This window comes from Tursiops truncatus, chromosome 6, assembly GCF_011762595.2.
Source record: "Tursiops truncatus isolate mTurTru1 chromosome 6, mTurTru1.mat.Y, whole genome shotgun sequence".
NCBI lineage: Eukaryota > Metazoa > Chordata > Mammalia > Artiodactyla > Delphinidae > Tursiops > Tursiops truncatus.
Window position 1 is genome coordinate 44,694,352 of NC_047039.1, and position 23,030 is coordinate 44,717,381.

Below are 23,030 nucleotides of genomic sequence, written 5' to 3' on the forward strand. Positions count from 1 at the left end.
CTCATCCACAGTAGATGTTCTCTCCGTAATATGAAAATTCAATATAGCGTGATCCAAGATGACCATTTCAAAAAATGGTTACCTTATACTATTAGGAAACCATTTGTTTCTAATTCCTATACTCTACCAGAACTTGGTTGCAATTAGTGATAGTGGCCAGGAGATGGAGCATTCTCATTTCCTAAGATTTACTTCATAGGCCTTTGTGTATCTCACAATGTTTACTTTAAAGAGAAATGTTTTATTAACGGCACTTATCACAAATGGCAGATATGAATGAAAAATAAGGCATTCAGAAAAAAATAAGGTATTAAATTTCTCAAAAATTTAACTTACAGCTAATTACTTATATGTGAATAAAATACTTTGAATAAGCTTTTTCTCTCCTGTGTACAAGAAACAGAAGGAGAAAAAAAGTTTAAAATAATAATTATTTAGAATTACCTCAGGTTTTCAATTATTCCTTCTGCTTCATTTTATATAACACTGGACTGCTTTATAATGTATGTTTTAATTATAAACTCCATTTTTTCAATGAAATAAAAACAAGTATAGTTTTAAAATAAGAATTTTATAACTGATATCTTAGGGAAAAAATTCATTACAGTAAACATATTCCCTGAAATGGCTTTATTCAAGGCACAAAGAATGTTTAAATGTTTCTTTCACTTAATAAATGCTAAAGAAGAGTCTTTAGATCTCAAATCTATTATACTGCTCATAAAAAAAAAAAATAGCATTTTTAAAGCCCAGTAATCCACTCCCATACATAGTGAACACATTAACAGATGTGGGTATGTGTGGGTGTGAGGGTTATATTGCATGCTTCTAGAAATATTCCAAAACGGGAGGTAGGCAGATGCATTACATGTTGTTCTGATTTGGCCTTGAATACAGTCTGCCACCAGTTGCTGAATCTTTGATGGGAAGGTAAGAAGAATCCCTAATCATCCCTGAAAAGGCATAATCCAAAGCTGGCCGAAAAGGCAATGCTGGTGCCAACCCAGGAGTTAGGTAGGGAGACATGAAACCAGACAGCCCTCTTCCTGGAGAGGAATATGCCAGCCGTAATGGACTGATACCTAGTCTAGGATTTAAGCTGTAGATACTGGAATCACCTCCATAAGAAGCAGAAGTACTGTGAAGGGGAGAGAAAGCTGATTTATTTCCTAGAGTTCCAAAACCAATTCCAGCTAAACTTAAATTCGAAGCTCTCTGAAAAGCTGTATTTTCCAAGGCTCCTGAGCTTGCTAGGTCCCTGGTGTCTGGTTTGTGTTCTTTCCCATTTAGGACCTGTTCAATGGCTTGGACCACATCCCCTTTGCAGAACTGTAGAATGCCTTCTAGACGGCTGCGTCTGTAACTTGGGAAAATCTTGGTAAGGATATCAAGAGGGTCTCTTGGTCTAGAGGACACAGTGGGAAGGCTGACTGTAGTATCAGTGAAGTCTTTGGCCCACTCACTTTCATTTCCTGATTCCAAATCAGACGATGACAGGGACCTGGGACTCTCTTCACCTCCTGACTGCTCCCCAGGATGAGGAGACTGAATGCTATCATCCTTGTTTGGGTTTTCTGAAATAGATGACCTGACGTTTTGTTTTCCAGTGACATCATTAGACTTAGGAGATGATCTCAGGGTAAATTGATGGGATTTAGACACCAGTTCTTCTTGTCCACTCTGGCATGAGTCACATTTACTCTCTTTTCGTCCTGGGGAAGAGGAAAAAAAGGAATGAAATAAAGGGAAAACTTCCAAGAACACAGTACTGCCCACTCAAAATTAATGCTGGATAAAATAACTTGTTTACTCATAGTATATCCATAATACTTATTAATCAATGTTAAGAGATTTTAATGAACAAGAATTATAAAAGATCATTTGGAAATGCAGGTGTTGGAACAGTGGGAAAACGCTATTTATTATGTCATTTCAGGATTACAAAATTATATAATATACAAATGCTGTAGTTATTTGGGAATCAGAAGATGAGAGTCTATTGTTACCCCCAAACTGTTAACACCAATATTTCACACTATTTGCCCATTTGGTGATTCAAGATTTTCCTAAATGTTACCCAAGTTTTGTTGTTATCCACGGGAGGGTTTTTTTCCCACAATGACACTATGCAAAAAGAACTAAATAGAACAATTGTTTAGATAAGAAATCAGAAGAAGGAACAATCTTAGTATGAAAATGAATATTCTATTTAGTCACTAATGCTAAATTTCAACAACTATTTTTTTAATGCTCACATTTCAGGTTCCAATTAAGTTACCTGAATAATGTGAGAAAATAACAAAATTGTTGATTTCATTTCAAATCTAAACCAATATTGCCAACTGCTGTACCAATCTCAAATCATACCAGAGCTTGCATGTTTCATTTTATGTGAGAGACAATACAAAGTTGGTGTTTTTTCATAATCCTCTGTGAAATATGGACTTTCTTTTTAAATCTCTAGGAAATATCAATAAAAGAGTTTACAATCAAATTGTTTCTAAAATAAAATTATTAACTGCACTATTTTCACTATTGCAATCTGTGTATATTTTCAAAGTGTCTTGTAAAAAACCATTTTGGTCGTATGCTTTAAATCGCAACTCCCTTCCAATATTAAGGGCAATTTTCCAAAAATGTTTTTACACAAAAACGGGATTTTCTACCTCAACATGTTGAGTATATGAATATTAATGAAACAATACTATCTTTAAAAACCTTTTGCAAGGCTAATGCCAGGAAAATAATAACAAGTAACTTTTATTTTGGTTTACATTTCCTATAGATATATTTTACCTCTATTTCCGTTACAAAGAGTAAAATGTCAATGGGGTACTCAGAGTTTTACTGTCAAACTTTCTTTTTGTACAATGTTTATGAATGTAACAAAACATACATTGCCTGAAGCAGTGATTTGCAAACATGATTTGCAATACTATGTTTTCTCAAGGAGTGGTCCTACATTCTAAACAAATATCTACAGTTTATTTTAAAATTAAAGTGTGTACAATTTAACACTTTGAGGGTTAAAATGCTGTCATTACATCAAACATATTGCAAAAGGTGCTGCTCCTGCAAAATCACAAAGACTAGTATTTTCACCTTAAATAAAACAAGAAAACCTATCTAATGAAGTAAAGATAGATTAGCCTTGGTCTGCCATTCCATTTTATTTATATATGATTCACCACATATGACCCCCTGAACAGGTAAGGTATCAAAATTTCACCTCTACAGTAATTTATGCATAAAATAATTTTTGTTATTACATTGTATTTATGGAATACAATATAATGTCATGAAATACTGATTGCATAAGACTATCTAGAAAATAAGCTGTCTTTAAAATACTGTGATATCATTTACATCACCTGTGTTCCCTCAACTCCTATAGCTGGTTTTACTTTACTTTTATCATTGTATGCTATGTCTTGTAAGGTAATTTTGGGACACACATAGTTTTTCTTCTTTCGAATATAATATTCTTTTGTGTAGGAAAATCTTATTCGCCTCTGCATCACTGTAAGTCTTGGTCTAGTGAATAAATAGACTACTACAGTTCATGGACATTGTATAAGAGGAGACAGTTGAGAAACAGCTTTTCAAAGAAGGTCAACTGAGGCAAACAAAATAAAATAATTGACCCCATAAAACAGCACCCACCCCCAAAAAATCACATAAATCAATCAATGCCTAGCAGAGAGCTGTCAGTCAAATCTCACTGTCAATTTAGTTTGCAGAATTTTAATTTTTACTTCTTTTTATAGCAGTTTTGCTTAACAGCTTCGTTCTCCAGCCTTCTTTCATTTTTCATGAGAAATGTTTAAAGTCCATTTTGTCCACTGACATAAACTAGAACATGGACAAAAAGGTGACACAGGTGAAAACAAAATCATATATGCCTTATTTAAGTAGAGAGAGACTCTTTTCAAAAGCACAAAAGTACATGCTGTGATCTGTTAAGAGCTGCAATTTTCACAATTCAAGGAATGTTCTAATTAATAACTTACTATATCATTACCTTATAATTTCATATGACACAACCAGTCTCAGATTTATACAAAAATACCAAAATGACATTTTCAGTGACCTACTTGTAGGGCTATGAAATTCACTAAAATACAGTGAGATTTATATTAGCATGAAAAGTTAAGTTGGGATAACCCTAGTCAAAAAGAAAATCTTTTCTACCTAACACAGGGGGTGAAGACAATTTGCAGTCAATAAATAAGAGAAAAAAAGAACTTCTTGGATAAGAAATCGCTAAGGATAAGATCCCCAAGGATAAGAAATTCTTGGACTTTGAAATTCATACCAACGTTTTTACAAACCTGATTTTAGAAAATCTAAATTTCTTTCCTATGAGAAAAGGTGAAACTGCAAATGTTAAGAGTTTTCTACACTTTTGGAGGCTGAAAAGCAGTTGAAGAAAAGGGACAGAATGCTTAAAAAATTTAAGGGAAGGGAGTAAAAATGCTTTGGTAGATTTCAGTCTCTTCCCCACTTCTAGTTGGTTAGTCCCAAAGGTAAAGAACTGTACTCCCAACCATAAGTGAGTTTTCCATGTAAGATCAGATGACCTCTGGTTTTACAACTGAAAATAGTACAGAGCAAGTTCAAAATGTAGCTCCTCTCATTAAGCTTTTCACTCAATGCCCGCTCTCTGCTCTCAAAGAGAAAGTCATAGCAACTTGGGCACAAACTCCATTCCTAGAATGAGTTCCTCAACTGATCACTTGCACTTCACTTTTTCATTTCTTTATCCTATCACCTAAGCTTTAGGTCCTAAGGGAACAGAAAGCCCTTCTGAAGTAAATGTGTCAGGTCCCTAACACCCTTACTAACATTCATATTGCAGAGCAGTTTCCCAGAACTTAAATGCTTCTTTTAAACAACTTTTCTTGCCCTCCTCCATGCCACGGCTGCTTATTTCAAAGATTTTTTTCTTCAAAACAACCATTTTTCTTTTGCAAAGAACAAACGTAAGATCTACTCACCTTGTTTTTCCTCTGTATAATCTGACTGGAAAATCTCGAAAGCAGGAGTCGCCAGACCACTAGCCTGTCTCGAGGCACTCAGTCCCAGTGCACTCACCGTCGCAGGGCCACTTGCTGTGGTCTGGGGATTCTCCGTTCTGCTGCTGCCTCCAGATGATCGACCCCCGGGCCCTGAGGGTCCAGGGTATAGAAGCCTCTGCAGCGCCCGGGCTTCGCTCTCCTCCTGGGCCTGCTGCCTGCGCAGCGCCACCTGTGCGGCCATGACGCGCTGGCGCTCGGCGATCAGGGTGCACTTGGCACACGCGCAGTCCCGCCAGCGGCAGAAGCGCTTGTGGCCCTTGAGGGCTGACACGACTCCGTGGTTGCGACAACGGGCGCACTTGGGTGTCCGTGGGTAGCCGCAGGCCACGGCGCCCACCCCCCTTTCCACTCCGGCAGGCGGCGGGCAGCCTCCGCTTCCCGCGGTGGCGGCTGCGGCTGCCCGTAGAAAGAGGCTGGACGGGCGCAGGAAAGTTGGAGGAACAGGTATCCCCGGGGGTACCGGTAACGCTGGAGACTGGGGCGGAGGGGCCGCTGCCACCAGCCCCGGGGCCAGGTGGGGTGGGCCGCTGCCGCTTTGGTCTCTACTGCCACACTGTGACTGCTCCATTTCCGAGAAGCGTCTGGTGAGGGCTCACCACGGGAGAGTGAGCTGTTCTCAGCTAACCCTGCTGGGATGCGAGGGCCGAGAGGACCAGCCTTGGTCCCGCTGCTTCCCACCCACACACCGACAGAGTCTGGCACAATTCCCGTGAAGAACTGGGGACAACCGATCCCCACAGCTGGAAGCTCTAAGAGGCGCAGATGCCACTGAGCCTCCTAGAGTCCTGGGGCGCTAAATTAATGCCCGGTGCTCCGCGCGCCTTCGCCTTCGGAGCAGGAGAAAGCAAGACTGCAGAGGCTACCCCGCCCACCGGGTCTACTGGCCAAGGGCTGAAAACCTGGGGAAGGAGGGCCAGGGGCGGAGAGTGGGGACCTGACCGTCTGGGAGGAGGGGCAGTGGGAGACAAAAGAAACTGTCCCTTCACACACAGACACACACACACACACACACACACACACACACACACACACACACGCGCGCCTCTTTCTCCCATCTGCTTCCCCATGAATTCCTCAATGTATATTTTTTGTAAGATAACCTTCACTCCCTGCCCCCATGCCTCTTACTACCCTTCTTAAATTAAGCAAGATTTGAAGTTCTTTCCCCAGTTCCTCGCTCCTCTTACTAAAGTTTGAAGATTTGGACATGAAGTTCTCCTTTTCTTTCCTTTTCCCAGATGAAGTCTTTAGGATGGTAGCATGGCCAATATTAATGAGAAAGCACAGCTTAACAAGCTGCAAATATTACCCACACCTGAAAGGTGCCTTACTTTAAACGGGTCTTAGAGCTGCGCCTGAACAGTGGATAAGTATTTAAGGGGCCTGATTCACATTCAGAATCTTCTCATGCATTATGTTTATTTAGAGGTGCAAATTTGGATTCTATATATCGTTATATTTTGAAATGTTATTGCCCAAAGAAGTCTTTATGAATTTCTTATCTAGAACTATTTATACATAGCAACTGTGTTAAAACTATTTCAAAAATACTTCACGTTTCTATTGTACAGTATTGGGGAAGGTCATGTAGACCATTCTTTAAACATGCTATCATTAAATGCAGTCTTGAAATATGCATTTAATGCCTTTAATTGTAAGAAAAGATCATATTGCTTTTAAACCAAAAGACCATTTGAGGCAAAAAATTCATGAGTGTCTGTTCCTTAATGGATAGAAGAGTCAGGGCTCTATCAGTTTTTCAAGATAATATTCAACTTCCTTGACAGGCAATTGATATTCTAGCACTAAGATAGCAAGTAATAATGACATTTTTACCATTCCACCTATTTGATGTCCAGGGCAGACACTGCTAATCAATCTGGGCTTTCTCCTACCTGCCCACTTCACACCAACACCACCATCACCATCCTCCCATATGGGCATCCCGACATTCAATCACAGAAGTTTCCCACCCTTCCTAAGCATTGCAACTACCTAGGGAACTTTTAAAAGATATAAATTCTTCAAACAAAGTAAACTGATTCTTTTGGCTGTGAGTCTTTTAAACTCTCAAACTGAAGATTATATACAACCAAGGTTTAGAACTGCCACTCTAGGAATTCCTAACCTCTGCAGATTCTGTAATACCCAAAGTTTCTCACACCTCTATATCTTTGCTCAAGCCACACTTACCTAAAATCCAGTTATTCCCTTACTGTGGAACTCACATCCAATGTATGAGTAATGAGTTTTCAGTGCTATATGGATCATTAAAGTACAGTGAATTACCTAGTGAGAAAAGAATTCCTTTTTTCTATTATTTTTAAAGACGTGGTTACATAAAGGAAAATGCTCAGCTTGGTGTAAATATGACATAATTTGTTAAGCCTTATCAATTATGCTTTTTAACAAAAAAAATTAAAAGAACCTCAGCAAGTAACATTGTTTACCTGGAATTTAACACTATTTTTCTATTTTTATTTGATTTTCAAAGTTATCTTCCAATTATGGCAAGTGATATTGGTTTTTATTCAAAAAAGTGAAAATAATTCTTAAATGTATTTAAATAAAACGGGTGTCTACTGACAGGGAAAATGACAAAATGTGTGAAAGACTGAAAACAAACTTTTCTGATAAAGATAAAGGAAATCAAAATAAATTGAGAGATAGACCATTTCCATGGGTCAGAAGACTCAACATTCTTAATAAGACAGTCCTACCTAAATTGATCTATAGATCAATTCAACCTCAATCAAAATTCCAGTAGACTTTAGTAGAAATTGTCAAACCCTCTCTAAAACTCATTTGGAAATGCAAAGGAAAGACGTGGCATAGCCAAAACATCTTCGAAAAAAAAGGATAAATAAAGTTGCAAGGCTAACATCTTATTTCAAGAATTATTATGGGGCTTCCCTTGGTGGCACAGTGGTTGAGAGTCCACCTGCCGATGCAGGGGACACGGGTTTTTGCCCCGGTCCGGGAAGATCCCACATGCCGCGGAGCAGCTAGGCCCGTGAGCCATGGCCACTGAGCCTGTGCGTCCAGAGCCTGTGCTCCGCAACGGGAGAGGTCACAGCAGTGAGAGGCCCACGTGCCGCAAAAAAACAAACAAACACACAAAAGAGACTAGTCTGATAAATGCGAAACGTAGAGCATATCAGAAGGAAGGGAAGCTAACAGAATTTCTCCCAAGCTCAAAAACATGTATGCATCTCCTTTTTTAATTATTATTCATTTTTATTCCAATTCCTTGTTCATTTTAAACTCTTATAGTCAACTGCCATTTCTCGTTGGTTCACCACACCAACCACTCAGCACAGAGATGTGGAAGTGTGAATCAGCAACTGAAAAATAGGCCTGGCTCTTAGCTTTATACTAAGCTATAAAGATCTTAGGCAAGACACTTATTCTCTCAGCTTCACTTTTCCCACTGGCAACTGAAAACATTAAGTCATATACAAGGATATTTCCAAGTCTGTGAGTCATTTCATTTGCCAAGTCTAGTCTGAAGTTATTTTTTATTAATGTTCTTGATCTCTAAAGAACATCATTACTACCCCCACTAAGGCCTCAGTCAAAGCATCTCTCCTCCTCGTAGAATATCTTGTGCTAACGTGTGGTAAAGGAAAGTTAAGGAGGACATGCTTATTAGCTTGTCCTGGCAAGAAGACTGGGGATTTGGAAGGAAAGGCTCTAAATTGCTTATTCTTTTGTACATAAACATACGCAGTTCACTTCACGGCTTCAGAATATATGAGCACACCTTATATAGCCCATCTGCTCCAAGGCTTCCCAGAACCATGCTGGTATGCTAATATTTTTTGTCAGTTTTGAGGGGAAGTTTGAACTGAACTTCTCTTTCTCCAGGGCTCTTCAAAAGGCAATTGAGTGTTATCATGATTGAGAGGCCACAGCCTGCAGAGTGACAAATTTCAGCCCTTGGACTATGGCCCATCAAATGGGTAGGCATCCCAGATCTGGGAAAAAATAGGCCTCCTCTGGGACACAGTCTTTCCTGGAGTATTGGAGGAACGATGAACGTATTTGGTGATATAAGTAATTGGCCAAGAAATGTCGCTCCCCCCAAAACCAATATCTACCAGTAAATGCTCCCTTCTGAGAATACCCTACAGCTGGGGAGAGATATAATTCATTGCCCCAGAGCTGTAACTCCCCACAGCACTGTACATCTTAGGAAACAGGACTTCCTTGGAGGACATCATCTCTAATCCCTTGGTCTAAGATAGCAAAAAGCCAGCTGGAGATCATACACTTTGTTCCCCCACTATCAAGGGGACAAGGACTATAAAAGTGAGTAGAATTGTTTTCTTTTATTGCTTTATGACCCTTTTCATACCAGTTGAGGATGCTTACCCGTAATGAAGAACTCAAGAAACTAACAAAGACAGGAAACAGAGAAGTACCTTTTTTTTCTATATCCATTTCTATATGCCCAGCATAGTAAACACTCAATATATCTTTGAAAATAAATAAATGGATGCCACAAGACTTACTTGTCGGTTGGCTGAAAAGGCACTAATATCACATTATTTTTCCTTTGTATTCTGAAATTTTTGAAAACTATTTCCAGTGCACTAAAAAGTAATCTTTTCCAGTTTTAGCTCCATGGTGTTTATATAAGCTGGAGTGTAATTTCTTTTGAAGTATGGTTTATTGTTTCCTTTGTTTTCTGTACTTTTGCTTAATATTAAATAAGGTATTTTGACTTTTTTTCTTAAAGAAAAAGTCTAATGAAACTCTACAGTTACACTTTCATGCCACTGTAAATGTATTCCAATGTTTTTCAAAATGTTTAGATCTAAGAACACATAATTGCTTATGAATGTGATGAATTAACGTGTCAGTGCATTTGCTTGTAATCTTTTTTCTTCATACAAAAAGGTTATAATATTGTATACATAACTTTTAATTTAATATTGTGATACAAACATTTTCCATCTTAAATAGCTTTTGCAAACATCATCTCTAATAGCCACATAATTTTCCATTATTTAGTCATACAATAATTACTTAATTCTTCTAATAAAGGATATTTATAATGTGTCATTTCTTCCCTGTTTTAAGTAAGAAAGGGATGAATATGTGAGCTTGAAAATGTTTTCTAAATTACTAATTATCTCTTTAGAATAAACTTCTATAAATAAAAGTACATAATTAAAGGTTATGGATATTTTTTAAACTTTTGACTTACGCTACTAACTTTTTTCCTGAAGAGTTCATATGAATTTGAATTCTAATATGCAGTTCAATTCATCATTATACCATGTATTTTTTTCTTTTAATGGTAGTGGTTTTTTTAACTAGGAAATTGATGCCACTTTCTCCTGAAATAACAGTGATAACCCAGAGTTCCATTAGGAAAATAATTCTACAAGGTTTCAGTTCATAGAAAGATAATTACCATTTTGCAAATCTCTGGTTGAGTATGATTGGGGGGAACTGAAGCAAAACATGGCAAAAGTTCCAATCATTGTAACATACCCTGATGGTTCTTTGAGTAAATTACATGGCCTTTTGTGAACTTGCTGATTTAAACAATTCTTTATAAAGGAGTGCTACTGACTTAAAAAGACTGTAACAAGAAACGCTGGTGCCATTGTGGTTAATTGAATAAGCACATGTTCAAAAGCTATGCTCTTTATTTAGTTTACTCTAATAGATCTAAGTCTACTGTGTAAATAGGGCTCAGAACTTATGAAACTCTTGTTTTTTAACTCACAGGATATTTAAAGGAAATTCATGCTTAGGCACTGAGATAAGCTTTGTGACTTGTCTTACACTGAATAAAATCCACCTTCATAAATTAATGTATCTGGAAACATTTCCTCAGAATTCAGTCTTTAAATAGACAGCAATACAGTTTCACTCTGAAAGTATGTGAGAGCCCTTTACGTGGCTGTTAAAGATCATAAAAGAATGAATAGCACATATTAAATGGTAAAGCATTTTAGTAAGAAGTTGAATTAAAAATTGCATCCTTGTTAATAAGTTAGTTAAAACAAGTCATTAATCAATAAGTCTTCATAAAATTCTACCACCCTAAAGGATCTTGTTATATGAAGAACATCTCTCTTTCTCATTATTACAGCTACCCTTTAAGAGCTGGTTATTGTGTGTTATGCACTATGCTCAGGCCCTATATATATTATGTCATTTAATTCTCATAATCAGCTTATTGAGGCCAATTATATTATCCTGGTTTTACAAATGAGAAAATTATAGTTTTAAAAAGAATAAGTCCTCAAAATACTCTAATAGTCAGACTCCTTTACACTCATGCTTCTCCCCAGAAGTTAGGCTAGCTTCCACTGTAATAGAGACTCACAAAACAACCTGTTAGGTAGAGTTGTTCGTAATACAGTTACTCAGAAGAGGCGCTTACTGGCTGTCATAAGCAATCTTGAAAATGTAACTATTCTTTCAGTTAACAACAGTTCCATTTAAAAAAACAAAAGCTATGACATTAAAAAGAGAAATTCAAAATTCCATAGTTTTCATATCTTCTTTTAGTAAAGTTTAATGATGGAATTTTTATTGTTTTCCCCTTTCTTTCTCACATCCTACCATGTAAATAATAAGACAGACATCAAGGCAAAAATTTTTGCTATTATTTATTTATACCATTAGAAATTTGAAACATGTTTTCCTTTTATTTTCAAGCACCACTAAAGTCAGATTAGATACTAACTTCTACTCCTGTCAAAACCTAACATTCTATTCAAAGGTGATCTTTTCCTCTCAAGGTAACTATTGTGAGACCTTGCCATTCAGCATTAGAAAAAAAATAGTTAAAAGTTTCATAAAATAAAAATTGACAAAAGAGAAGTTCATAGGTACCCTTTTTGGAAAGCAAAATAGTTAACAAAAAAAGATACATTTTAATGAGTTAGTTCCTACTGTATTCCAATGACTGAACACAAACAAGATACGTAAGTCAATTCCTCAAATAACCTCAAATCCCTATTTATTCATAAGGAATTGCCGCAGGATCTAGAATATAGTTTTTTGTTCATTATTGTTATAAAATATGATGAAATTAACTTTGAAAGATGTTATACATGTCTGCTTTTTTCTCTTCTATCTTTTCCTGTGCCACAGTCTGTCTTCTGGAGCTTTCATTAGAAGTGTTCCAATTAAAAAGCAGTGTGAGTTAAGAAAATGGCTTCCATTCACAACAAGGATTCTAAATAAGAGGTAAATTCGGTAAATCAGTTCCTCCCTGGCTCCTAGCCATTCACATCTTTTGGTTTTGAAATTCATGTCTTTGTGAGCATAAGGTGGTTGTTATGAGGTGTTGTCAGGCCTCTGACAGAGTTATTGTGCATGGTAGGAGGTGGCAGTTTTTGATCAATGTCTTCAAAGTCAAAGCTTGGAAAATAATAGCTGCACATCAAAACCCAGTGCCATATGCAGTTAACATTGGGCTCTTTCAGGTGGCCCCAGGGAATGACTTAATTCTCATGTGGAGCTTTACTTTAATTAGTCATCTATAATGGTGTATTAAGATTTACATGAAGACTTGTAACTTGAGATTCATTGTCAAATGAGGTTCAGGAAAATCATTATCAGAATAAAAATAAAGAAACCTATCTATTTATTCACGTTCTCCTCCCATTTTTCCTGAATCCCTGACTGATTGCATTTCTGTTCTTATGACATCTTTTATTGACCCAATACCTTTGTAAGAATGCCCATGTTTAATTTTTTAGGCCATTTATGCAATTATTTCATGGTATCCTGCCTAGTTGATCAAGTTACTGATTTTAAACCTTTCTGTTGTACCTTTTTCTATATTTTTATTACTTTAAAAAAACGTCTGACAGGAATAAAGACGCAGACGTAGAGAATGGACTTGAGGACACAGGCAGGGGGAAGAGTAAGCTGGGACGAAGTGAGAGAGTGGCATGGACTTCTATATACTACCAAAAGTAAAATAGATAGCTAGTAGGAAGCAGCCACATAGCACAGGGAGATCAGCTTGGTGCTTTGTGACCACCTAGAGGGGTGGGATAGGGAGGATGGGAGGGAGATGCAAGAGGGAGGAGATATGGGGATATATGTATATGTATAGCTGATTCACTTTGTTATAAAGCAGAAACTAACACATCATTGTAAAGCAATTACACTCCAATAAAGATGTAAAAAAAAAAGTCTTAAAACATTCACAATTGCTTTAAAATGAGGGGTTTTATGTTGTTTTTAGTTTTCTTCTAGAACATACAGTTATTGGCAACATTTAAGAAGAAAAAGCTATTTCGTTCATATATCCATTTGAATAGCACAACTGGCATGTATTATAGAATCATATTATCATATATATATATATATATATATATATATACACACACACATATATATGTGATTTCTTAAAGAACCTATAGTGTCAGAGGTGGAAAATACACAATAAAAAGTCAGATAAATCCATAGTTAAGAGTTAAATGTGCCATATGTTTCTCTAATACTGAGGCACAATGGGGTGCACTAAGAAACTCATTAAGTCAATGGAAATAGCAGCTGGGCTCTATCGAGATGTCTATTCACTTCTGAAACAGAAAAACACAAAAAGAGTGGACACATTCCACTTCTCAGGTTTGAACTGATCATGTTAGCTTGGGGTTAGTGCAATGCAAAATGCTAACGTACCTTTCCTCTCAGCACCTAATTTGATAAACTTCATTTTAATAGCTGTTTCTTTATTTTTCCCAGTAAGGCAAAGATATCTATCTCCCCTTACTTTCTGAACTTTTCTCATTAAAAAAATTTAAAGCTCTGCCAAAGCACCCAAATAGTACAGTAAAGCGATGCAGCAGACACAATGAGCCTGATAAATGACTTTAACAGTAAAAAAAAAAAAAAAAGTCTTAATATCTCTAGTTTGATTTTATGGACTTCAGAATGAAATGAACGCCATAATAATACAAACTGATCCCACTAAAATTTTGTGTGATTTGGGAAAAGGCCTTGGTTCCCAAGGCACTGGTTTCCTCCTCTATAAAATGTAGTTTTAGATGCTTTTTTTTTCATGTCAGTTACTTTAAGAATTGGATAAAGTCTATGAGATCGGAAATATATGCACATGTGAACAACACAATTTTACATAGCATTTCAACCCCCCAGTTAGACTGAGCACCATAAAGGATTACTAGCCTCTTACTAGCTTAAAATTCTATGGTTCTATGCTAATATCAATATAAAACCTCCTGATTCATAAAACAAATCTGCAAAACTGAGACCAAGCCTCTGAAGTGTCTGAAGTCTCCTACGGTAGGAAATGAACGCAGAACTACAGAATCTTTAGAGTTTGTGACCTTGGTGTTGATTAGTTTTCTCTACTGATAGATTACAATTCATAATGTCTATATTCACTTTTTAACAAAAACAATGTTCTGAAACAGGATGAGAAAATAAGGCCAAAAAAAGTAACACCTCCAGCCATTTTGGTTCAATAATAATAATTCATATTCTTCAATTCATTTTCTTCTCATAGCATCTTCAGAATTCTCACTGAATTGAGAAATGTCTACTAACTAAGGGGACAAAACAAATATGTTTTCCCTAACTGGTAGTCACCACACTGCAAGTGTTAAACACCTCAGAGATCATTCAAGTCTTCATGAATCAATAATGAATTCAGAAGCATAAGGCTTATCAAGTCTAAAGGCAAAATCCATATTATTATCAGTAAGGGCTTCTATCATTTGAAATCCTAAAACAGGTGAAGTAAGGTTCTATAGTCTTCAAAATTCCAAGCTTCTCAGGGGTTCTCTCAATATTTCCTGTATCTGTAAAAATTTTTTAAAACTCAATTGAGTGGAATGAGTTTTAGATACTACCTACCCCAAAATTATTTAAGCTTGTGTATTTTAAAATATATGTCCAACTTTATTTTAGCTGAGGGAAGTTTCTGCCCTATTCAAGTATCTGCTCTCCTTGTCAGTGAAATGAAGTTTATCAAGCTTCACACACTATTCAGATGAAGAGACATGTCTCTGTGTCAGTAGTTTGAGACTGTCAGATTCTCAACTGAGATACGGATATCAGAAGTTTGATTTGGGATGGAAAGCAAGAGGAGAGATTCTGATTGGGGAAAAGCAGGTATCCCCTCTCTTCACACTATCTCTTTAGTCTCTTACTCCTGACTGATCTCATGCCATAAGCCACCAAAATACGTATCTGCTATCTTGCAAAGTCCCTTCTCAACCCTCTTAATACACCATTCCTTCTTACTCTCTCTTTCACAGCCAAACCTCAGAAACAGTCTGACATTTGTCTTCACTTCCTCATCTAGTATTAAGTCCCTAGTCACATCAAACAGGTCTTTATTCCCTCTGTCCACCAACAACATTTAGTAAGGTCACTAATGACTCCTATGCTGCCAGGTCAAGGACTCTTTCCATTATTCACCTGCTTGACCTCTCAGCAATATTCAACACAGTTACCTGTACTAAAAATTCTCTTCTCTTGACTTCCATAACACCATAACTTCCTATTTTTTCTTCTACTTCTCTCAATCTTATTTGCTCATTCCTCTGCTCTTCCTTTTTCATATACAAGCCTGTTATAGTTCATCTGTGTGATTATAATTATTTAATGCCTATCTCCTCCCATAAGGATGGGAAATAGGGCAATTTTGTTTCCCACTGTTGTTCTCAGTGTCTTGATCACTGAATAGATAATCAATAAACATGTATTAAAGAAATGCAAAAGGCCTAGAAGGGATCATGGTATGACAGGTCTCCCGGGCATATGGGGTCATTTTAGGGGACTATGAAAAACAGTTCATTTCACTACAGAGACCACGATGCAGGTATTTTTTACATTGCTCTTTAACTCTTCACCCTGCTTAAGATGGCTGCCTTAATTTTTATATAAATTTTCATTAATTTATTTAATGAACAAACATTCATCAAATATCTATTTTATGCCAATAACCATGCTAGGTAGTTTACTTATAGCATCTTATTTAATCCCCATAACATTCCTGTGAGATAGTTACCATGCCTGCTATTTTGAAATAACAGATGTACAAAGTTGATATATAAATCCAGATTTGCCTTAAACGAAAGTTCATGCTCTTTCTACTATACCGCCTTACTTATTTAAGGTTATTGGCAAGGAAGGAAGGCAACTTAAGGGTTAAGGGTGAGTTCTTTCACAACTCGCGTCAGCTCACCTAACAGACGTCACTCGTCCTTATAACATGAGTCATTCAACCATCAGCAAGATTCTAAAGAACAAGGACAAGATCATAGAACATGTGAAGTCTGCTGTGCCAATGATGTAGACAATAATATCGAAGAAGCGTGGAAAAGTGATGGAGGTGATGGAGAAACTTCTCACTGTGCGGATGCAGGATCAGCATCAGCGTCAAGCTCCACTCAGCTTAATGTTGATTCAAGAGAAATCTAAAAGCCTTTAAGAAGACTTGAAGAAGAAACACAGGGAAGAATCAGTGGGCACATCTTTCAATGCCAGCCATGGCTGGTTTCATCAGTTCAAGGCTAGAGCCAACTTTCACAACATAAAAGTAAGTGGCGAGGCAGCAAGTGCAGGTACGGTAGCTACCCAGGAATTTCCTGAAATGCTTTGAGAAATTATTGATGAAGGTGCATATTTACCCAAGCAGGTTTTTAATGTGGATGAGACAGGACTGTACTGAAAGGGGGTGCCAGACTGAAGTTACATCAGTAAGGAGGAAAAGTTGATGCCAGGCTATAAAGCAACAAAGGATAGGTTAACTCTGTTGCTCGGTGGCAATGCTTATAGCAATACGAAGCTGAAGCTCTCTTAGTTTATCATTCATGGAACCCAAGAGCCCTTAAAAACATAGCCGAGGGCTCTCTTCCTGCTGTGTAGAAGAGTAACCCCAAAGCCTGGGCTACACAGTCCATTTTCCAGGACTCTTTTTGCCACCACTTTATCCCAGAGGTAGAGAAATATTGCTTGGAGAAGGACGTCCCATTTAACTTTTTTTTGCTGCGAGACAATGCTTCGGGCCACCCCCCATTCATGGATGACTTTCAACAACAGCAAAGTAGTACATCTGCCACCAAATAACTACATTGTTCATCCAACCTATGGATGGGATGTAACCAGGGAGTTACAGCAACTTTCAATAAATATTATCTACGTCACACTTTTCATCAGGCAGTAAAGGCAAGTGACGACTCAGGAACAACCTTGCGACAATTTTGGAAGGACTATAACAACTACAAGGCTATAAAAATACATTGACTGAAGATTACATTCGCTTTCCCACTTTTCATCTGAGCTCTTGTAACCTCCCCATACTAAAACTATCGTTAACTTATAATTTCTGAGCATCCACACGAGATATACAGAAGGGATATCAATCAACAATAAAAATATGGTAATTTATCCTTCAGTAATTAAAGAAAATAAATAGGGGCAGGGGAGGTAGATTAATTAGGGATCAGTGAGTGTAGAATAATATTGATAGTTGTGTCTCAAGGTGCATGGGCCATTAATATAATTTTAGAGAAATAATATTTACTACTTATTTTTAGTAGCCTTGTAACTCCTCATTCTAATAATCATGACAAAATGTCAGAATTTTGTGACAATCTTCTTTTTCTTCTCATTATACTTAAGATTGTCAGGATAATCCTTTCACCTCTGGAAAGCCAAAGACAACTGTGACTATTTTAGCAAATGAAAAAGAAAGAGAGAGATTGGTTCAAGGTGGCTGAGTAGAAGGACATGCTCTCACTCCCTCTTTCCAGAACACAAGATCACAACTAACTGCTGAGCAATCATCATCAGGAAGACACTGGAACTCACCAAAAAAGATACCCCGCATGCAAAGACAAAGAAGAAGCCACAATGAGATGGCAAAAGGGGGGCAATCACAATAAAATCAAATCCCATAACTGTTGGGTGGGTGACTCACAAACTGGAGAACACTTATACCACAGAAGTCCACCCACTGGAGTGAAGGTTCTGAGCCCCACGTCAGGCTTCTGAACCTGGGGGTCCGGCAATGGGAGGAGCAATTCCTAGAGAATCAGACTTGGAAGGCTAGTGGGATTTGATTGCAGGACTTCGAAAGGACTGGGGGAAACAGAGACTCCACTCTTGGAGGGCACACACCAAGTACTGTGCGCACTGGGACCCAAGGGAAGGGGCAGTGACCCCATAGGAGGCTGAACCAGACCTACCTGCCAGTGTTGGAGGGTCTCCTGCAGAGGCGGGACGTGGCTGTGCCTCACCGTGAGGACAAGGACACTGGCAGCAGAAGTTCTGGGAAGTACTCCTTGGCGTGAGCCCTTCCAGAGTCTGTCATCAGACCCACCAAAGAGCCCAGGTAGGCTCCAGTATTGGGTTGCCTCAGGCCAAACAACCAACAGGGAGGGAACTCAGCCACACCCAAAGCAGAGAAGTAGATTAAAGTTTTACTGAGCTCTACCCACCAGAGCAACAGCCAGCTCAACCCACCACCAGTCCCTCCCATCAGGAAACTGACACAAGCCTCTTAGATAGCCTCATCCACCGGAGGGCAGACAGCAGAAGCAAGAAGAACTACAATCCTGCAGCCTGTGGAACAAAAACCACATTTGCAGAAAGACACACAAGATGAAAAGGCAGAAGGCTATGTACCAGATGAAGGAACAAGATAAAACCCTAGAAAAATAACTAAATGAAATGGAGATAGGCAATCTTCCAGAAAAAGAAATCAGAATAATGATAGTGAAGATGATCCAGAACCTCAGGAAAAAAATGGAGGCAAAGATAGAGAAGATGCAAGAAATGTTTAACAAAGATCTAGAAAAATTAAAAAACAAACAGAGATGAACCATACAGTAACTGAAATGAAAAATACACTACAAGGAATCAATAGCAGAATAACTGAGGCAGAAGAACGGATAAGTGACCTGGAAAACAGAATGGTGGAATTCACTGCTGCGGAACAGAATAAAGAAAAAAGAATGAAAAGAAATGAAGATGAAGACAACATAAGAGACCTCTGGGACAACATTAAACACAACAACATTCGCATTATAGGGGTCCTAGAAGGAGAAGAGAGAGAGAAAGGACCTGAGAAAATATTTGAAGAGATTATAGTCATAAACTTCCCTAACATGGGAAAGGAAATCGCCACCCAAGGCCAGGAAGCACAGAGAGTCCCATACAGGATAAACCAAAGGAGAAACATGCCGAGAAACACAGTAATCAAATTGGCAAAAATTAAAAACAAAGAAAAATTATTGAAAGCAGCAAGGGAAAAACGACAAATAACATACAAAGGAACTCCCATAAGGTTGACAACTGATTTCTCAGCACAAACTCTACAAGCCAGAAGGGAGTGGCATGATATACTTAAAGTGCTGAAAGGGAAGAACCTACAACCAAGATTACTCTACCCAGCAAGAATCTCCTTTGGATTCCATGGAGAAATTAAAAGCTTTACAGATAAGCAAAAGCTAAGAGAGTTCAGCACCATCAAACCAGCTCTAAAAAAAATGCTAAAGGAACTTCTCTAAGTGGGAAACACAAGAGAAGAAAAGGACCTACAAAAACAAACCCAAAACAATTAAGAAAATGGTCATACGAACATACATATCAATAATTACCTTAAATGTGAATGGATTAAATGCTCCGACCAAAAGACACAGGCTTGCTAAATGGATACAAAACAAGACCCACATATATGCTGTCTATAAGAGACCCACTTCAGACCTAGGGACACATACAGACTGAAAGTGAGGGGATGGAAAAATATATTCCATGCAAATGGAAATCAAAAGAAAGCTGGAGTAGCAATACTCATATCAGATAAAATAGACTTTAAAATAAAGAATGTTACAAGAGACAAGGAAGGACACTACATAATGATCAAGGGATCAATCCAAGAAGAAGATATAACAATTATAAATATATATGCACCCAACATAGGACCACCTCAATACATAAGGCAACTGCTAACAGCTCTAAAAGAGGAAATCGACAGTAACACAATAATACCGGGAGACTTTAACACCTCACTTACACCAATGGACAGATGATCCAAACAGATAATTAATAAGGAAACACAAGCTTTAAATGGCACAACAGACCAGATAGATTTAATTGATATTTATAGGACATTCCATCCAAAAACAGCAGATTGCACTTTCTTCTCAAGTGCACACAGAACATTCTCCAGGACAGATCACATCTTGTGTTACAAATCAAGCCTCAGTAAAGTTAAGAAAATTGAAATCATATCAAGCATCTTTTCTGACCACAACGCTATGAGATTAGAAGTTGATTACAGGGAAAAAAACGTAAAAAACACAAACACATGGAGGCTAAACAATATGGTACTAAATAACCAAGAGATCACTGAAGAAATCAATGAGGAAATCAAAAAATACCTAGAGACGAAGGACAATGAAAACATGATGATCTAAAACCTATGGGATGCACCAAAAGCAGTTCTAAGAGGGAAGATTATAGCTGCACAAGCCTACCTAAAGAAACAAGAAAAATCTCAAATAAACAATCTAACATTACACCTAAAGGAACTAGAGAAAGAAGAACAAACAAAACCCAAAGTTAGCAGAAGAAAAGAAACCATAAAGATCAGAGCAGAAATAAATGAAATAGAAACAAAACAATAACAAAGATCAATAAAACTAAAGGCTGGTTCTTTGAGAAGATAAACAGAATTGATAAACCATTAGCCAGACACATCAAGACAAAGAGGGACAGGACTCAAATCAATAAAATTAGAACTGAAAAAGGAGAAGTTACAACAGACACCACAGAAATACAAAGCATCCTAACAGACTACTACAAGCAACTCTATGGCAATAAAATGGACAACCTGGAAGAAATGGACAAACTCTTAGAAAGTTATAACCTTCCAAGACTGAACCAGGAAAAAATGGAAAGTATAAACAGACCAATCACAAGTAATGAAATTGAACCTGTGATTAACAATCTTCCAACAAACAAAAGTCCAGGACCAGATGGCTTCACAGGTGAATTCTATCAAACATTTAGAGAAGAGCTAACACCCATCCTTCTTAAACTCTTCCAAAAAATTACAGAGGAAGGAAAACTCCAAAATTCATTCTATGAGGCCACCATCACCCTGATACCAAAAGCAGACAAAGATACTACAAAAAAAGAAAATTACAGACCAATATAACTTATGAACATAGATGCAAAAATCCTCAACAAAATACCAGCCAACAGAATCCAACAACACATTAAAAGGATCATACACCATGATCAAGTGGGATTTATCCCAGGGATGCAAGGATTCTTCAGTATATGCAAATCAATCAATGTGATACACCATATTAACAAATTGAAGAATAAAAACCATATGATCATGTCAATAGACGCAGAAAAAGCTTTTGACAAAATTCAACACTGATTTATGATAAAAACTCCCCAGAAAGCGGGCATAGAGGGAACCTACTTCAACATAATAAAGGCCATATACAACAAACCCACAGCAAACATCATTCTCAATGGTGAAAATCTCAAAGCACTTCCTCTAAGATCAGGAACAAGACAAGGATGTCCACTCTCACCACTATTATTCAACATAGTTTTGGAAGTCCAAGCCACAGCAATCAGAGAAGAAAAAGTAATAAAAGGAATCCAAGTTGGAAAAGAAGAAATAAAACTGTCACTGTTTACGGATGACATGATACTATATAGAGAGAATCCTAAAGATTCCACCAGAAAACTACTAGACCTAATCAATGAATCTGTTAAAGTTGCAGGCTGCAAAATTAATGCACACAAATCTATTGCATTCCTATACACTAATGATGAAAAATCTGAAAGAGAAATTAAGGAAACACTCCCATTTACCTCTGCAACAAAAATAATAAAATACCTAGGACTAAACCTACCTAGAGAGACAAAAGACCTGTAGGCCGAAAAGTATAAGACACTGATGAAACAGATTAAAGATGATACCAATGGATGGAGAGATATCCATGTTCTTGGACTGGAAGAATCAATATTGTGAAAATGACTATACTACCCAAAGCAATCTACAGATTCAGTGCAATCCCTATCAAATTACCAATGGCATTTTTTACAGAACTAGACAAAAAATCTTAAAATTTGTATGGAGACACAGAAGACCCCCGAATAGCCAAAGCAGTCTTGAGGGAAAAAAACGGAGCTGGAGGAATCAGACTTGCTGACTTCAGACTATACTACAAAGCTACAGTAATCAAGACAATATGGTACTGGCACAAAAACAGAAACATAGATCAATGGAACAAGATAGAAAGCCCCAAGATAAACCCACGCACCTATGGTCAACTAGTCTATGACAAATGAGGCAAAGATATACAATGGAGAAAAGACAGTCTCTTCAATGAGTGGTGCTGGGAAAACTGGACAGCTACATGTAAAAGAATGAAATTAGAACACTCCCTAACACCATACACAAAAATAAACTCAAAATGGATTCGAGACGAAAATCTAAGACCAGGCACTATAAAACTCTTAGAAGAAAACATAGGAAGAACACTCTTTGACATAAATCACAGCAAGATCTTTTTTGATCCAACTCCTACAGTAATGGAAATAAAAACAAAAATAAACAAATGGGACCTAATGAAACTTAAAAGCTTTTGCACAGCAAAGGAAACCATAAACAAGAAGAAAAGACAACCCTCAGAATGGCAGAAAATATTTGCAAACAAATCATCAGACAAAGGATTAATCTCCAAAATATATAAACAGCTCATGCAGTTCAATATTAAAAAAACAAAAAACCCAATCCAAAAATGGGCAGAAGACCTAAATAGACATTTCTCCAAAGAAAACATACAAATGGCCAAGAAGCACGTGAAAAGCTGCTCAACATCACTAATTTTTAGAGAAATGCAAATCAAAACTACAATGAGGTATCACCTCACACCAGTGAGAATGGGCATCATCAGAAAATCTACAAAC

The 23,030-nt window shown here is 37.4% G+C and overlaps 1 protein-coding gene across 1 annotated transcript; it reads right to left on the reverse strand.

The window, feature by feature from the left end:
- Positions 1-595: 595 nt before the first annotated feature.
- Positions 596-5,646, reverse strand: DMRTA1 (DMRT like family A1). Its single transcript, XM_004321180.4, has 2 exons — positions 4,998-5,646; positions 596-1,712 (listed from the first exon to the last, which is right to left on the reverse strand). The coding sequence occupies exons 1-2, from the start codon at positions 5,644-5,646 to the stop codon at positions 865-867; spliced, it is 1,497 nt and encodes a 498-aa protein (XP_004321228.1). The 3' UTR covers positions 596-864.
- Between the last annotated feature and the right edge of the window lie 17,384 nt (positions 5,647-23,030).